Below are 14,858 nucleotides of genomic sequence, written 5' to 3'. Positions count from 1 at the left end.
GTCCAATCCCTCTCTTTTGGCTGCCTGCAAGCTCGCTGGCGGTGTCTGGCCGTTTAACCTGGTGCTCAGCTTGGGGGGGACCAGGCTACTAACCCTTTGCATCGCGTTTCATACAAGCTGTTGTTAGCATCTCACCCCTGTGCTGGTTTGGAGAGTATTTTTGAACGAAGCTGCCTTCCTAAAACCACTCCCTGCCCGCCTGCCAGGATGTGTTCCCCCCTCCAAAGCTGTAAAATAACTTTGCTGAGATCGTTGCTGCATTGCCCGGCTCTGCTCAGCACGTGGAGCTGTCCATAGGCAGCATCAGAGCATGGCAAGCAAGAGGCTAATGATGACAACAAGAAAACCATTTGCCATTATGGTCCAGTAATATGTGCTTGGCTTGGCAGCTGGTGGGGTTTTCTTCTTCCTTTTTTTTTCCCCTTGTTTTTCAGTAATAGAGACATCAGCTAGTCGTGTTTGATATTTGAATATACAAACAAGAATTCTGGGTTAGCCCGAATTGCCTCAGATTCCCCGAGTAGATCTTCAGCTTTGACTTCAGTTGCCTTTGTTACTCTTACTCCATGCTTTCCTGGAAGATTATTTTATTTGAGAAGGTCTCAGATGAAAATGTCTCAAATAAAAAAGGTGAATTTTCAGTAATGGCATCACTGGCAGGGCACAAGTCTGCGGGGTCTCCCCTGGTCCTGTTGGATACACACTTGGCTGCTGTGGGCATTGATGCTCTGTGCTCTGGGTTTCCTGCTAGTGGCTTTCTTTAACTTTGTTAAAGTGCATTACAGCTTGAAGTTTCTTTTTTTATTTTTTTCAGTAGCTTTGTTCACAGACCCATTCTGCAGCGGTTGCTTAAAGTGGCTTAATGGCACTTTCCATTAGAAGAATTAGATAATATTTGCCTTTGGCACTTTCCAACTCGGACTTTTTCCCAGAGATGCAAAAACTGCATTAAAGAGATTAGAGGGGGAAAAAAAATAAGCCCTAATATTGTAGAATCATTTCTTAGTCTGACAAATGAAAGTGGAACAATTAATCTTTGCCTAAGCAAAGCAGAGCTTCCAGAGGAGGATCTACGTGGTTTGCAGATGCTGGTGGTCAGCACTAGAGCATTGCTTTTAGGGTAAGGCTAGCTTGTCTTTTTCCAGCTTGGGAAAAGAAAGGATGGAAAGGGAGATGGAGCAGCTGCTTGGGAAGATCTCTGCCGTGTTGCTTCTCTCTATCCCAGTCTAGTGAAATTAAGAAATTCTTTTTGCAGAGGCATCGTGCCCTATAGCCACCCTTCTGCTTCCTCACTGGGAAAGCTCTTTTCAGTAACAAAACTTAGTAATAAACAGGACTAATGTCTGCGTTGTCCTAGTTGCTGATCGAATGCATTATTGTAGGGGGTTGCCCCGTGTATTCTTCAGGTGAGCTCTAGGCTTGTGATTTTTTGCAGAAAAAGGGCAAGTGGCAGAATCAGAAATCGGTGCTTACGGAGCAGAAAGCCCCCGGACACGGAAGCTTACGCTGGAGCGGTGCCTTGGCCGAGTGACAGGCAAGGACCAGCCCAGTCGGCTGGTTCTGCCTGCTGGAAACAGGTTCTGGGTTCACCCCTGTGCCAGTGATTTTAGTCATTCCTCCTCTGCACGCTGCAAAGTGTTTCCACTTGCAGTGAATGACAACCAGTGGCTCCGGGCAGGCTGCAGAAAATTCTCATGAATAAACTAATCACGTTCCTTTCTTTAAGTCCCCCTGTGACCCTCCCAGCCTCTATCTGCTAGCCCAAAGCTGCTGAGAACCTTAACCACCTGGGTGAAAAATCTCGTCCATTAGAAGCTTCCCAGTGGGGAGAATTGCAGCTGGGCAGAGACTTGCTCTGCTGCTGTCGCCTTGTGCTGAGTTATTTCAGTGTGTGAGACCGAAGCCTGGCTGCTGTGAAGGTCTTTGAGGTGCTGGGCACGAGTGGTTTCTGCTCTTTCTTTTCTTGGTAAATAGGCTGAGCTCTCCCGCCTTGCTTGTGTCTTGCAGGTGCAGAAATGCTCCTGTATGGGCTTTACAGATGCCTATTCTGAGTTGAAACGAGACTGTAAAGAAAAGAGGATCATATTCCTTTAGTTCTACCAAGGTAGTGTTTTCAGGGAAGATGCAATTAATATTTTATGGCCTGTTTTGAGCTCGGTCCGTAGGGAGCGCAGTGCTTGCTGGTGCTGGCTGGAGCGTGTAGAAGTAGGCAGGGAGCAGAGCGGGAGCACAGCCCCTTCCCCATCACCTCCACCCCGGCATCCCCTGGACAGCGATGGTTGGTGGGTTGTGCTGACGAGTCCTCTTAGCTTTAAGCACAGTGTGTGGGGCAGAGTCCCTAAGTGAGCTCTGCTGTCGTTCAGGCCGGGTTTTGGTCTTGGGGACACCTAACCCGAGGGATGGTGATCAAGTCAATTCTGCGCTCACCGCTCCTTCCTTTGCAGGAGGAACCACCTCCCCACTGCTCCTCGGCTTAGTCAGACGACTTCTTAGTGCAAAAAATTGCATCTGTGAGATGCCTTTAAACACATCTTTGAATGGGAGACCTTGTCCAGGCTGCAGAAATCACCTGGATCACTGCAGCCTTAACTTAAGCAGTAGCCACTGCAGGTGTGATAGTCCAAGGTCATGGAGCCCCAAGCAATTGGTGGGTGGGTCCTTGGTCAATGCAGAGGGCTGTGACGGCTAATGGCAAGGATAGTTCCTAGTTATTTGCAGGATTCAGAAGATGGGAAAACACGTGGGGCTCCTGGTCCGAGTTCCTTCCGCACAGTGTAGGGCTGTCGCTGTTGTGTGGTGTGGAGCAGCACGGATCTGCCGTGGCGCAGAAGGGATGTTCCCTGTCACCGGTCACTGTGCTGGGGCCAAGAGGAAGCAAGTGGCCCAGAGCAGCTGCCTGCTGCCAAATTAACCCTTGGGGCTCTGGGGGCCTGCACACACCCCAAAACCCTCCTTTGCTTCCATTTGCAGCAGTTGTCATTAAATAGGAGTTGCAGGCCGCCTGTGGCAGAATGGACCATGTTATTAACATGGGTGGAGTTTGTCACGAGGAGGAGATGCTGCAATTTCAGGCTTTCCCGCATCCAGAGGGCATTGCTTTCCCTGGTGCCAGAAGGATACACGTGCGGGAGTGCCCTGTGTCCGTGGTGGTGTCCAGCTTGTCCCCGTGCAGCTCTTGTGCAGACGGGAAGGCCCAGAGGGCATTGGGTCCATGGGCAGAATGGAAACAGGGGTGTCTATCACTGCCAGGTGGAGGTCGGCGCCTTGTCTGGGTAGATGTGTGAGAAGTGTCTGTTGTGCCTAGGGGAAGGATGGTGGCCTTGGCTTTCAGGCTAGGGACAGCACGCAGCTGTGGCTCGGGCAGCAGCAAGGAGTACTCTTGCAGTGAAAATGAGCCCCGAATTCTTGGCTTGTGGCTCCACAACCTCCCAAAGTCATGGAGCAAGCTCAAAAGCTGCTCATTAGAAGTAGCTGAAGGTTCTCTCAGTAAAAGAAGTGTCCTGTGCCTGCCCTGCTCCAGCTCCTCCGTCCTTTCCCTTCCCGTGGGCAGCCCTGCAGAGGAGCCCAGCTCGTTTGCTCCTCCGGTCGCCACCCTCTACGCAGCAGCGCTCGATTTCCTGGAAGCTGTTTGGCAAGCGAGCGCACAGAATAAATCCGCAGCAGAGATGCAGATACAGACGCAGGGACTTGGGAGCCGAAGCCAACAGCCTCGCTTTGCGCCCGGGGTGCTCGAGCAGGGCTCTGCGGCCGTCGCTGGCCCCAGAGCATCGCAGGCAGCAGTCCCCACGGCATAAGTGACATTTGTTCATTTCTTTTCCCCCAAGCAGTGTTGAAGGGTATTTGCCCACGTGCCCTGGGTCCTGCTGAGAGCAGAGGGCGAGAAGCGAACGTGGGCTGTAGGGAGGCTGCCTTGCAGCAGCCAGACTGAGACGGGGCCTGGCGCTAATTTGGTAAATTGTTGAAATGATATATTAGCAGCTCTGGTGTCTGGAAGGAATAGCATCATCGTCTTTCAGCCCCGGGATACTGGTTTGAATACAATTTATGCTGCGGTGAGCATGGAGGAGTGCAAACGTGTCTGATCTATAATGATGTGCTGCTGATTTTTTGATTTGCCAGTCAAGATACATCCTTAACCTTTGTCATAAAGGTGAAGGCAAAGACCACCTGTGGGAAATACTGGAGGCCTTTCCATGAAAAAAGGCCAGGTTGGGAAGATAATAGCCTTAGTCAAAGGCAGACAGAAAGGGGCCCAGGGGCTCCAGCAGTTGTGTTGGTGAAGTAGGAACCAGCCTTGCTCGGCTGCCTGCTGGGTTGGGACATGTTTTATAAAGACTGGAGGTGGACAGGAGGGTGCTGGCTAGTCCAGGAGGCACCAGGACTTACATGTGCTGTGGCCACCCTTTCTGGTGTACACAAAGAGCCCTTCACTCTCCTTCTGGTGTGTGGAAGCACCCAATGGAAGCAAAGGCTTCTGCTCAGATGAGACTGGTTTCACACACACCCTGCCAGGCGGCTTTTCCCAAAATACATCATTTATTTTAGCAGCATTAGCAGTTTGTCAAAGCTGAATAAATCCGCACGTCCTGAGTTGGATGAGTTTTCAGGGCTCTCCATCCGTAAGAGCTGTCATGCCTGCAGGAGAAGGGACACCCAGGTGCTGCCACGTGTACGAGTCAGCCCAGCGTTGGCTCCTACCTGTGTCCCCAGCCTCAGGAGGACGAGGGGACCAGGCTGTCCGGGCAGGCCTGGGACAGAAGATAATGTGGTAGGATCATGTGGTGTACCTCATGGAGAGTATTTCAGAATAATTAACCCTCAAAAAAGAAAATTAAAAATCTTATTTTGAAAGCAAACAATCATGTTTCTATTTGGGGCAATTTTGGACCTGATTTGCACTTAACACTTTCAGTTTATGTCTCTGAATTAGGAACGCATTGCTGCCTTATAAGAGATTATAGAGATTATAGAACGTGTGTATTGAGCCCATTGCAATGGCCATTTCCTTTCTGACTTGTGAAGAGCTTTCCCAGATAAGTAACATCTATGGGGACATACTTGAGCGGTCATAAAACCTCTATAGACAGAGGAGCGAGGTCCTCTAGCAGAGGCCCCTGAGCAGAGAGATGAAGTTCATACCAACCAAGAGAGCCCATTTTTAAAGCATTTACATGAGGCTCTGTGGAGTCAGGCTCATGTGTCTTGTTAAAGCAAATGTGTCTCAGGATCTCCAATTAAAATTCAATAAATATAAAATTGACAAGCTTAAGCAACGGTGAGTTCCTATAGCGGATGCCATGATGAATTACTCCCAGAATTGAGCTCATGCAGGTAAAGAAACATGTCAGAATGGAATTAAACCATGACATTAATATTAAAGGAATAATTTCCTTTAAACTTGAATCAAAAATGAGACTGCAGTTTGATCATGAATGAGAGGAACTGAATTTTGCTGAAACTGTTCAAATATGTTACTTGTCAAGTACCTAATACTTGTGTTATCTTCTCCCTCCTCAATGCCCTGCGCTGTTGGGCCGGACAGCTTTCTCGTGATACTTTACTTACTGGCAAATGTTTTACTCCTTCCTATAGTTAAGGGAACAACATCAATAGCTTCTGTACAAGCAGCAATTTGTAGAATCCTTATTCAGAAAAATTACTGAAGACTAACTCGTGTTTTTAGGGGAACTTGCAAAATTAATTATAAGCTTCTTTTTTGACGTTTCTTTTTTAAAGCTAGGCTTTAGCTGAGACAAGGTTAAACAAATGTGTAATTTCCACACATTCCGCATTCCTATGAGGAGAGGCTGAGGGAGCTGGGCCTGTTCAGCTGGAGAAGAGAAGGCTGAGAGGGGACCTGAGCGGTGTCTAGAAGTCCCTCAAGGGAGGCAGTGAGGAGGATGGTGCTGGCCTCTTTTCAGTGGTGGCCACCGACAGAACTAGAGGTAATGGCCACAAATTGAAACACCAAAAGTTCCACAGGAACTTAAGGAAAAATTTCTTTCCAGTGAGGGTGCCAGAGCACTGGAACAGGCTGCCCAGAGAGGTTGTGGAGTCTCCTTCTCTGGAGATCTTCAAACCCACTTGGACGCAGTCCTGTACCACGTGCTCTAGGTGACCCTGCGTGTGCAGGGGTTGGACTAGATGATCTCTAGAGGTCCCTTCCAATGCGAAGCATTCTATGATTCTATGATTCCTTGCCTTGCAGTGGTGCCAGCGCCTCTAACGCGCAGCGTTCTGCTTCCCATCAGGTTGGCGGGACCAAGACGGGCGTCGTGCGCTACGTGGGCGAGACGGACTTTGCCAAAGGAGAGTGGTGCGGCGTGGAACTGGACGAGCCCCTGGGGAAGAACGATGGGGCAGTTGCTGGTACAAGGTACTGGGAGCACTTGGAGGCGGTCTGGGATGTGTAGGGCCTGCCCGCTTCCCAAGGGAAGCCTGGAGATGAACCTGGGAAGGGCAGGCAGGGCCTGGCGGCGCTCTGAGGAGCGTGTACATGTGTGTAACGGGGTTCAGGGAAGAGTCTAGTTTGGAGTCTTCTGCGTTTTCGAGTGGTTTCTCAGGGAAATCTGTAGAAACCCCATCACTGGAATGATTTACAGCAAGGTCAGCTAAGTCTATAGAGAAGGTCCTGGAATGGCCTCAGGGAACAGGAAGAAGTTGACTTATAGTAGGGTTTGTTTTCTGTGAGTCTGTAACAGTGTTAAATCAGCTTGCAAATGTGTGTTCACTTGCTTCTTGCATCTACAATTCACCCTTTCAGGACTATTCAGGATAGAGACTTAGGATTCTTTTTTCTTTCTTCCCCTGCTCGATGGCTGTTTTCTTCTGGGCACAAATTCCCAGAGGTCTGAAAGAGCAGTTGGTGGTCGCTGCCGGGTCCTCCTAATAGTTCTCTGGTGTGAGGCCTGTTTGCTAATAGACCTTACCACCTCCACAGGCCCCTCCACTGCCTTCTTTTCAAACGAAAGCCCTTGGTGGTATCTGTAGATGCTATCAGGGCCATCTAGCAAGCTTTCTAGAAGATCACTTTTCTGTTCAGTGCAAGTTGGATAAGGAAATGACCCCCAGCCTCGGACTTGGAGTTTGGGGATGTTCAAGTCTGAGTTATCCGGCAACATTTTGACCCTGCTTCAAATCCTGGTGGAACCAATTTCTCCTGCTTCCCAAGTTCTCTGGTAGGAAATACTGCTGAGCTTCTTTAGGGAATCTTGTGTTGGAGGCAACCACATAATGTCTGAGCTCCCAAGGGACTGGATTCCTTCCTCGTTAGAACTCAGGTCCTGCGATAAATGCTCCCCATGTTGTGTCAGCCTCTTTTTGCCCAGCAGCCATGTGTTTTCATTTAAAATAAAAGAAATTGTCCTCTGTTCAGTGTCAGGACAAGAGAGCAGCGAGTGGTTGGCAGCAGATAGCTACTGACTTCCAGCTGCTCCCGAGAGAATTGGGGTAAAGTAAGTCATGGAGTAAATCCAAGATTCCACTTTCTGTGCCTGTGCAGAATAGATGTTAGTATAAGCGAGTTCCAGGTGGCTCTGCTTCTTGTCCCCACTCAAACCTGACTTCTGGAGTTACTCTCCTCCAGGACTGCTCCATCATGGTCAGGATTGACAAGGGTGGAGATGTGCACCCTATGTGCAATGCTTCTCCTTTGCTTCACGTCAGGAGGTCTGGAGTGGGAAAGGTTGAGCAGGGAGAGGAGGAAGAGGAGTATTAAGAGGTTTCGATTAAAGGGGAAGGATTAGGGGAAGTCTGTAGGACATTGCTGCTCCCCGTTCTTCCTCTGCGGAGAAGTTTGGGCCCCAAACCTGAGAACCCGTGTTGGCAGCAGAAGGGAGTTTTGGGTTGTGAGAGGTTTTTTTTTTTAAAGTGGTTTTGGGAGGAAGAGGGAGAAAAAAAAAAAGGGGGGGGGACTTGAGCAGATGCTTGCAAATGATTCCCCTTCCCCTGTGGTGGAGATCAGGCTTCTCTGCCCTCCCGTGTACCGAGATGTGCCCCGGGCACAACCGTGCAGCTGCCGGAGCTTCCACGCGGAGCGCCCCTGGGAAGCGGCCGCTCACGTCGGAGAGAAGCTGGTTCTGATGTCCAGCGTCACTCAAGTGCATTGCTTTGTACATTTTACTCATTAGGAGCCAATTTTTGTGGAAATATGAGACAAACTTTCGAAGGCCCAATGTTTTGTCCCAGCCTTGCAACAGAGCCTTTGAGGAGGAGCTTGTAGAGCAGAGGATGTTTGGTGTTGGTATTTTTACATTCTTTCAGATACTGAAATACCAAAGTTCCAAGTTCCTTGGCACTAAAATCCCTTCAGCACATTGAAAAAGTGAATGTGCAGAAAAGAATGTATTCCAAGTTCAAGTCTCCCTCTGTATTGTCACTTTGTGTATGGGTGCTGTGATAGAAGTGGGGTTTGGAGCAGTGAGTTTTTCTCTCAAGCTGTTCCGTTCACTTCTTTCTCTTTTCTTAGCTGGAAAGTGAACTCTGACTGGACAGTGTCACATCTCCATCTGGAGGGATGATAGGAAAAACATGCTAGGGTCCGTCCAAATGTCTGCTATCCAAATGCAGCAAAAAGCTTCCCTGCATTGAAACTGGTGTGAAACACAATATAAACACACATATTTAAGTTCCTGCAAACATTAGAGTGTATTTCACTATGTGAACAGTCTCTTTAAGCAACTTGGAGCTGGGGCCTGTCCTTTTGATACAAGAGATGATAATCTCCTACTCCAAGTGACAGGATGGGAAGCCACATCAGAGCAAAGCACCAGGAAAGGATCACGAAGGGCCAGGGTCGTGTGTGGCTGGCGAGACTTGGGCGAGTTGTCCACTTTTACCCCTTCTTTCTTGGTGTCTCTCCTCTATTGCAGGTATTTTCAGTGCCCCCCCAAGTTTGGCCTCTTTGCTCCCATCCACAAGGTGATCCGCATCGGATTCCCATCCACCAGCCCTGCCAAGGCGAAGAAGAGCAAGCGAATGGCCATGGGAGTGTCTGCTCTAACCCACAGCCCCAGCAGCTCCTCCATCAGCTCTGTGAGCTCCGTGGCATCGTCCGTTGGGGGCCGACCCAGCCGCAGTGGGCTGGTAAGGGGCTTTTTGCATGGATTTTTTTTTTGCAATGGGATGAATTTCTGCTATCACAGAGCTGGATTTGCACAGGATCTTTGTATTTTTAAAAAAAAAAAAAAAAAAAAAAGCTCTTGCCTCCTGTCCCGCTTGGTTGGTAACATCGTGCTGTTGTTAAACAGCTGCTTTTATGCATCCTGCGGTGATGGCATCTCACTGAAGGGGTGACACCCTCCTGGAATGCAAGTCCTGGGTTTTGCAATACTCTCAAGAAGGTGGACACCAAGGCAGGCACTAATGTTGTAGAAGAAAGCACCTCTTAATTTGAAGTATAAAAGATGTTGCATAGCACCTGCTGCCGTCTCAGCTGGGGGAAAAGGCTCAGTGGCCTTTCCTGGGAGTGGATCCAGTTTGTAGCAGTCTCCGGGAGAGATCGGTCCCCCCAGCTGAGCTCATGTCAGGCATGGGACTGCACCCATGCCTGACATCAGTAAAATAGGCTTAAAAAGGCAGATGACACAATCAACTATGATCTCTCTTGTCCCAGTTCCCACACCACATCCTGTCCCTTGGGAAGCAGCCCTTCCACTGCAGTGAGGAAGAGCGATGGAGTTTGCTAGCAGCTTCCAGATCTGTTTTGCAGATTTGTTAATGCCGCCTGTAGGGTCCAGAATTGGAACTACGAGCTCTGTACAGCCCAAGTGATGTGTAGTTGAGCCACATCCCAGATTTAACAGGAGTTCTTCGAGCTGTTCTAGTTTGGGGAGCTCACAGCTTTACCCCTGTTTTACTCTCTTTTCCAGCTCACGGAGACCTCTTCTCGTTATGCCCGAAAAATCTCCGGCACCACAGCCCTGCAGGAGGCACTGAAGGAGAAGCAGCAGCACATCGAGCAGCTGCTGGCAGAGCGTGACCTGGAGCGGGCTGAGGTCGCAAAGGCCACCAGCCACATCTGCGAGGTGGAAAAAGAGATTGCCATCATGAAGGCCCAGCATGAGCAGGTAGGCAGCGACGTGGCTCGTGGGATCCTTAGCTTCATTACCAGTGCCTGAAGATCTGGGGTGCTCTGAAAGCATCACGTTATGATAGACAGCACAAAATCACCCTGAAAGTGCACACTGCTGTCTCCATTCCTGACAGTAGAATGTGTCCTCTCTGCCAAGCAAGGACCAAAAAAAAAAAAAAAATGTGCCAAAAAGAGCAGTAAATAGTTTTCTGTCTGGTGGTGGATTGATACATCTGAATGCTGAAATGCAAGTGGAAAGGAAATGTGCTCCCCTTAGCTGCCTGCTCCGGCCTTGCCTGCAACTGCATTGCAGTTTGATATTATCATATACTTGCTGAGGACATCAGTTAAGTTCATATGTCACAGCAATGCGGCCAAAAGGGATGTGTTCTGGTCACATTAATGGAGGCAACAGAATTACAAGGATAGGGACGGATCATCTCTGGCTTTCTTATTCCACAAGCATTTATACAGGTGATTTTTATGCACATAAAAGCTTAAAAAATCCACGTTTATGTTGCTGGCATAGCAGTTGCAACCTGAAAGCTTCTTGCATAGAGTATTTTTCCAGTAATTACCAGTAATAAATGAATTAATGCAGTTCTGAAATGGCTCTCTGGCCTCGTGACCAGGGTTGAACTAGATCTAATAACCTCATACAGGATTTTGAAAACTGCTCCAGTTCAAAGTTCTTTAATTCTCTAATCAGAGATGAATTCTCCAAAGGGTTCTGGTCATGCAGAGTCTCTGAATCATGCATCAAACCTCAAAGTTACTCATTTTCCAGCAGCCATTTCTTTTTCATGCTTATATACTGGATGCTTTGGAAAATCTTGCTTTTTACAAGAAAAGCCACTGAAATGGATCATCAGAACCTTAAAATCCTATGTTCTGATCCCCTGCATGTCTTTGTTCATTTGCTTAACACCACCCCTTCAAATGTTTCTGCCTCTTGTGGCTGGGGCTCCTTTTTCCCTGCAGTACGTCACGGAGGCAGAGGGGAACCTCCAGCGTGCGCGTGCCGTGGTGGATGGGATGCAGAAGGAGAAGATCGAGCTGTTGAACCAACTGGAAGAGGAGAAAAGGTAAAGCAGGAGCGGGTGGATGTGGGATGAGGTGAAGCTCTCACCTGGGAACGTTGTTCCTTGGGTCTAAATGAACGAAAGTCACTGCAAGCTGCTGCCTTGGTTGCATTCAGGTATCAGAGTAACCAGTGTTCTCTGCAGGTTGGGCTGTCCCAAACCCTTCACCTTTCTGGCTTGGCAAAAGAACTTTTTTTCTCCTCTGTGACATGCTAATTTTAAAGCCAGTAATTCTAAGGAAGGGAAGGGAAGTCAAACTGTCTTTTAGAGTGGTGCCCATCTCCCCAGATCCCGCAGGCATGGTCCGTGTATATACGTTCAAACATACATTTGTTTTCTCAGCAAGAGCGATGCTTGTTATCCTTGAAGTCCAATTGCTCCATATATATAACTAAACCCTTCAGTGAGAATAGAAAGGCAGTTCTGTGTGCTTCGTAATTGAAAGAAAAACAGTGAAACGGCATTAATTTCAATTGACCCATGCCCCTCCCAAAGACAAGTTGTTCTTTCAGGCCCAAGTCCCCCGGTTCCTCTTGCAGGCAGCTCACTTTCCCAGCTCCAGGAGGCCCTTTAACCCCAGGCAGCTGAGTTCTTTCCTAAATATCAACAGAGGCCTCCTCTAATTAGCAGAGGTTTAGACAAGGAGGCTTGTTTATGAAGTTACATATACACACTTGCAGCTATTTTTGTCCATGACAGAAGATCAGAGTCCTTGCAGCTGGCTGCCAGTGCAGCAGCAGCATTAATGTCGGCTCTTCTTTCTTATTTTGTTTTACTTTATCAGTAAAGAGAACAAAGAGGAATGAGTTTAGCAGAAGATTGAATTTCTGGTGTTACTACTGGTTATCTGTTTGGAATTTGCAAAAGGGTTCTGGGTGCTCTTGGGTTTGTGCATGTATTTTGGCATATGTTTATGCATGTGTGCAATAGCTGCTGAAGGCTTTTCTGCCAGGATAGCTCACGATTTCCACTCCAGAAATATAAAGCGTTGCCCACTGCCTGCCAGGATGGCAGAGGGTCTCATTCCTTTGGCATCTTTTGTATGGGCCTCGTGCATATGGCACAGGACTTGCCCAGCACTCAGCTGTAGAATAACAGGGACTAAGTAACGTGGTGGAACCGGGTGGTTGGGACCTGAGAGGTGGTGAACACAGTTGTGCTCCCCGAGAAGTGTTACAGTAGGAACAGCGCATCTGGGAGCAAATACCTGGCACAAAGGCAAATGTTCACTATGCACAAGCCTGTCTGAACTGTCTTGCTTCATGTGTTGGGATGTTTCCCCTCCGTGGAGCTGCTTCCATGTAAAATTGCCTGTGTCTTTCTCCTCTCGGCCTGTTGTTGCGCAGAGCAGGTTCGTATGCGATTGGCCACTTGGAGATGGTTGCTGATCTGGGTGTTACTGACTGTGCTTTATGTGTCTCTCCCCTTCCCTTCTCCAGGAAAGTGGAGGACTTGCAGTTCCGTGTCGAGGAGGAATCCATTACGAAGGGGGATCTGGAGGTAATTCCTAGCACTCTCACCAAAATGGGGGGTCTAAACTCAAAATTGCATATGTGGTCTCACTTCAGTAATTTCTTATGCTTAATTCTGTACATCACAGTTTATTGGTGGCCACGGGCCTGCTCATGAATGCAATGAGGTTAACTGGAAGTTGTTCCTTGCTGTATTACCCAGCCACTGTTAATGATTCTAGGAGCTGTCCAGAAATAATCCTAGTCAGCCAGCCTGGCTTTAAATACTACTGTGAGTTGCCAACCCATGTTAAAATCTGACTGGAGGTGAATGCATTTTGAAATGTTTTTCCACCATAGAAATGATCTGATTGCTCAGTCGCTGCCCCTGCAGTGTCTTGTTGTTAAAGGCTCTCATTTTTGGAAGTGCTGTCACTTCATGCAGTGTTGTTGCAGTGAACATTTTTTTTGTGCAAACTGGAAGTTGTGTTGCTCAGACTGAATGATTGACTTAATGGAGTTAATTCACATCTTACTGGCTTGTTGTGGAGACAGTTAGGATTCCCAGGAGCAAGTAATTCCCTTGCAGAGAAATCTCACATGGGAAATCAGGGGGGTAAGTGCTCTTTCATGCTGCAGAGCGTGTTCCTGGGAAATGGATGTTCCTGGCCATGACGCCCGGAAAAGCATCTTCTCCATGACTCCTGGATCAAGGCCTTCTGCTGAAGGCTAGGCTAAGTCCCATAGGGTGTTTCTAACAGTCACATGTATTTTTTGGATAAAGCCTGGACTCTTGGGTATTCCGCATGGCAGGCAGCGTCCCTCAAAGCTGTTCAGCAGAACAAACCAGCGCATCCGAGACCTGCCATCTCCTAGCACAGAGATGCTGCTTCTGCACACCCTTTTGGGATATCTGTTTGTGTTAGGGTCGCCACGTTGTGTAATTTGTACCAAGCAAGTGCGTGCTGTGGCTTTAGTTTGAGGCTGTGAGCAAGGCCAGGGCTGTGTTTGGGAGGGCTGGATAAGAAGAGCTGAATCTAGCAGGCAGCTGGTCTGGCCAGGTGTGGTTTCAAGCAGGTTAAATGGGTTTTTAAGACCTGTTTTGAGCCAGCAATTTTACTTCTGGGGAAGCTGCAGGTTAGCTTTCTCGTTCACAAGCAGGGAGAAGCTGACAGGAAGATGGGGACAGACTTTCTTCAGTGGTGGCCACCAACAAAAGAAGAGGCAATGGCCACACACTGAAATACAGGAAGTTCTGCCTGAAAATGAGGAAAAAACGCTTGACAGGAAAGGTGCATAACACTGGACCAAGTTACCTAGACACATGGAGTCTCCTTTTCCAGGGATATTCAGAGCCTGCCTGGATGCAATCCTGTGCAGTGTGCTCTAGGTGACCCAGCTTGAGAAGGTGACTGGGCTAGATGGTCTCCAAGGTCCCTGCCAACCTCAACTGTTCTGTGGTTCCGGGGTATTACAGTAGTTGTTGCAGAGCCCTAGGTACAACTAGATGGTATTTCGGCTCAAAGAGGGAAAGGACCACGAAGCAATGCTGTGGAATCAGGCTTTGCATTGGAGCAGGCTTGTACTTAGTTTATTCACCTGTTCAAAAAAAATAGGAGTAATTCTGTTTGAAAATTGCTTTGAACTTCATGGCAATCCTATTCAGACCTAAAGCCTTGATTTATGCAGCAGTTTGGTATCTCAATTCCTTTCATTTGCTTTCAGAGTGGTGCATTTTTTTGGTTTTAGCAACATACTGGGTGCAGTAGAACATGCTTTTCTTCACCAAGGACAGGGCTCACGCTGTTCCCAGAGCAAAAAGGGAATGGGAATTTCCAGCTCTTTCCAGTCCACCCTGTGGTGCTCCCAGAGGAGGGAAGTGAAGAACCACTGCAAGGTCTTTGCAGTCTCTTCCCTGGTGCAAGCACCTTGTATTGCTGGTCTGCAGCTTGGGTAGGGGCAAGTCTGCTTCTAGGGAGTATCTTCACTTTAGGCTTCATGCAAGAGGACACTGAAGCAACTGTGGGCTGCATTCCCAGCTCACAGATGCTCATTCCCAGCTCACAGATGCCGCTGTCTTGTGAATAGCCACTCTGAGTTCCGAGGAAAATCCTGTAACTTTTTGTTTAGATGTATTTTTCCTGTTTGTTTGGATCTTTTAGTCTCCTCCTGTTGTGAACTGCCTTTCCTTGTCTTGTACACTGAAGATGATGTTGCAGCCTTCTCTCTTTCCCTCTCTCTCCTTCTTTCTCT

At 48.3% G+C, this 14,858-nt stretch overlaps 1 protein-coding gene across 3 annotated transcripts in view; it reads left to right on the top strand.

Annotated features, from left to right (window-relative positions):
- CLIP2 (CAP-Gly domain containing linker protein 2) overlaps positions 1 to 14,858 on the top strand; it is a 45,439-nt gene that overhangs the window by 17,758 nt on the left and 12,823 nt on the right. For all 3 annotated transcript variants that reach the window (XR_015913659.1, XM_088530094.1, XM_088530093.1), the window contains exons 3-7: positions 6,252 to 6,376; positions 8,871 to 9,084; positions 9,870 to 10,067; positions 11,054 to 11,157; positions 12,594 to 12,654. Coding sequence is in view for 2 of the 3 variants with exons in the window: in XM_088530094.1 (XP_088386220.1) it covers positions 6,252 to 6,376; positions 8,871 to 9,084; positions 9,870 to 10,067; positions 11,054 to 11,157; positions 12,594 to 12,654 (702 nt within the window). In the remaining variant the exon portion in view is untranslated. The remainder of the gene's footprint in view (positions 1 to 6,251; positions 6,377 to 8,870; positions 9,085 to 9,869; positions 10,068 to 11,053; positions 11,158 to 12,593; positions 12,655 to 14,858) is intronic.

The sequence above is a fragment of the Tinamus guttatus genome, unplaced genomic scaffold (genome assembly GCF_059628265.1).
Source record: "Tinamus guttatus ecotype Peru unplaced genomic scaffold, ASM5962826v1 Tinamus_guttatus_pri_ptg000356l, whole genome shotgun sequence".
NCBI classification, from domain to species: domain Eukaryota; kingdom Metazoa; phylum Chordata; class Aves; order Tinamiformes; family Tinamidae; genus Tinamus; species Tinamus guttatus.
This window is presented reverse-complemented; position numbering and strand designations above follow the sequence as displayed.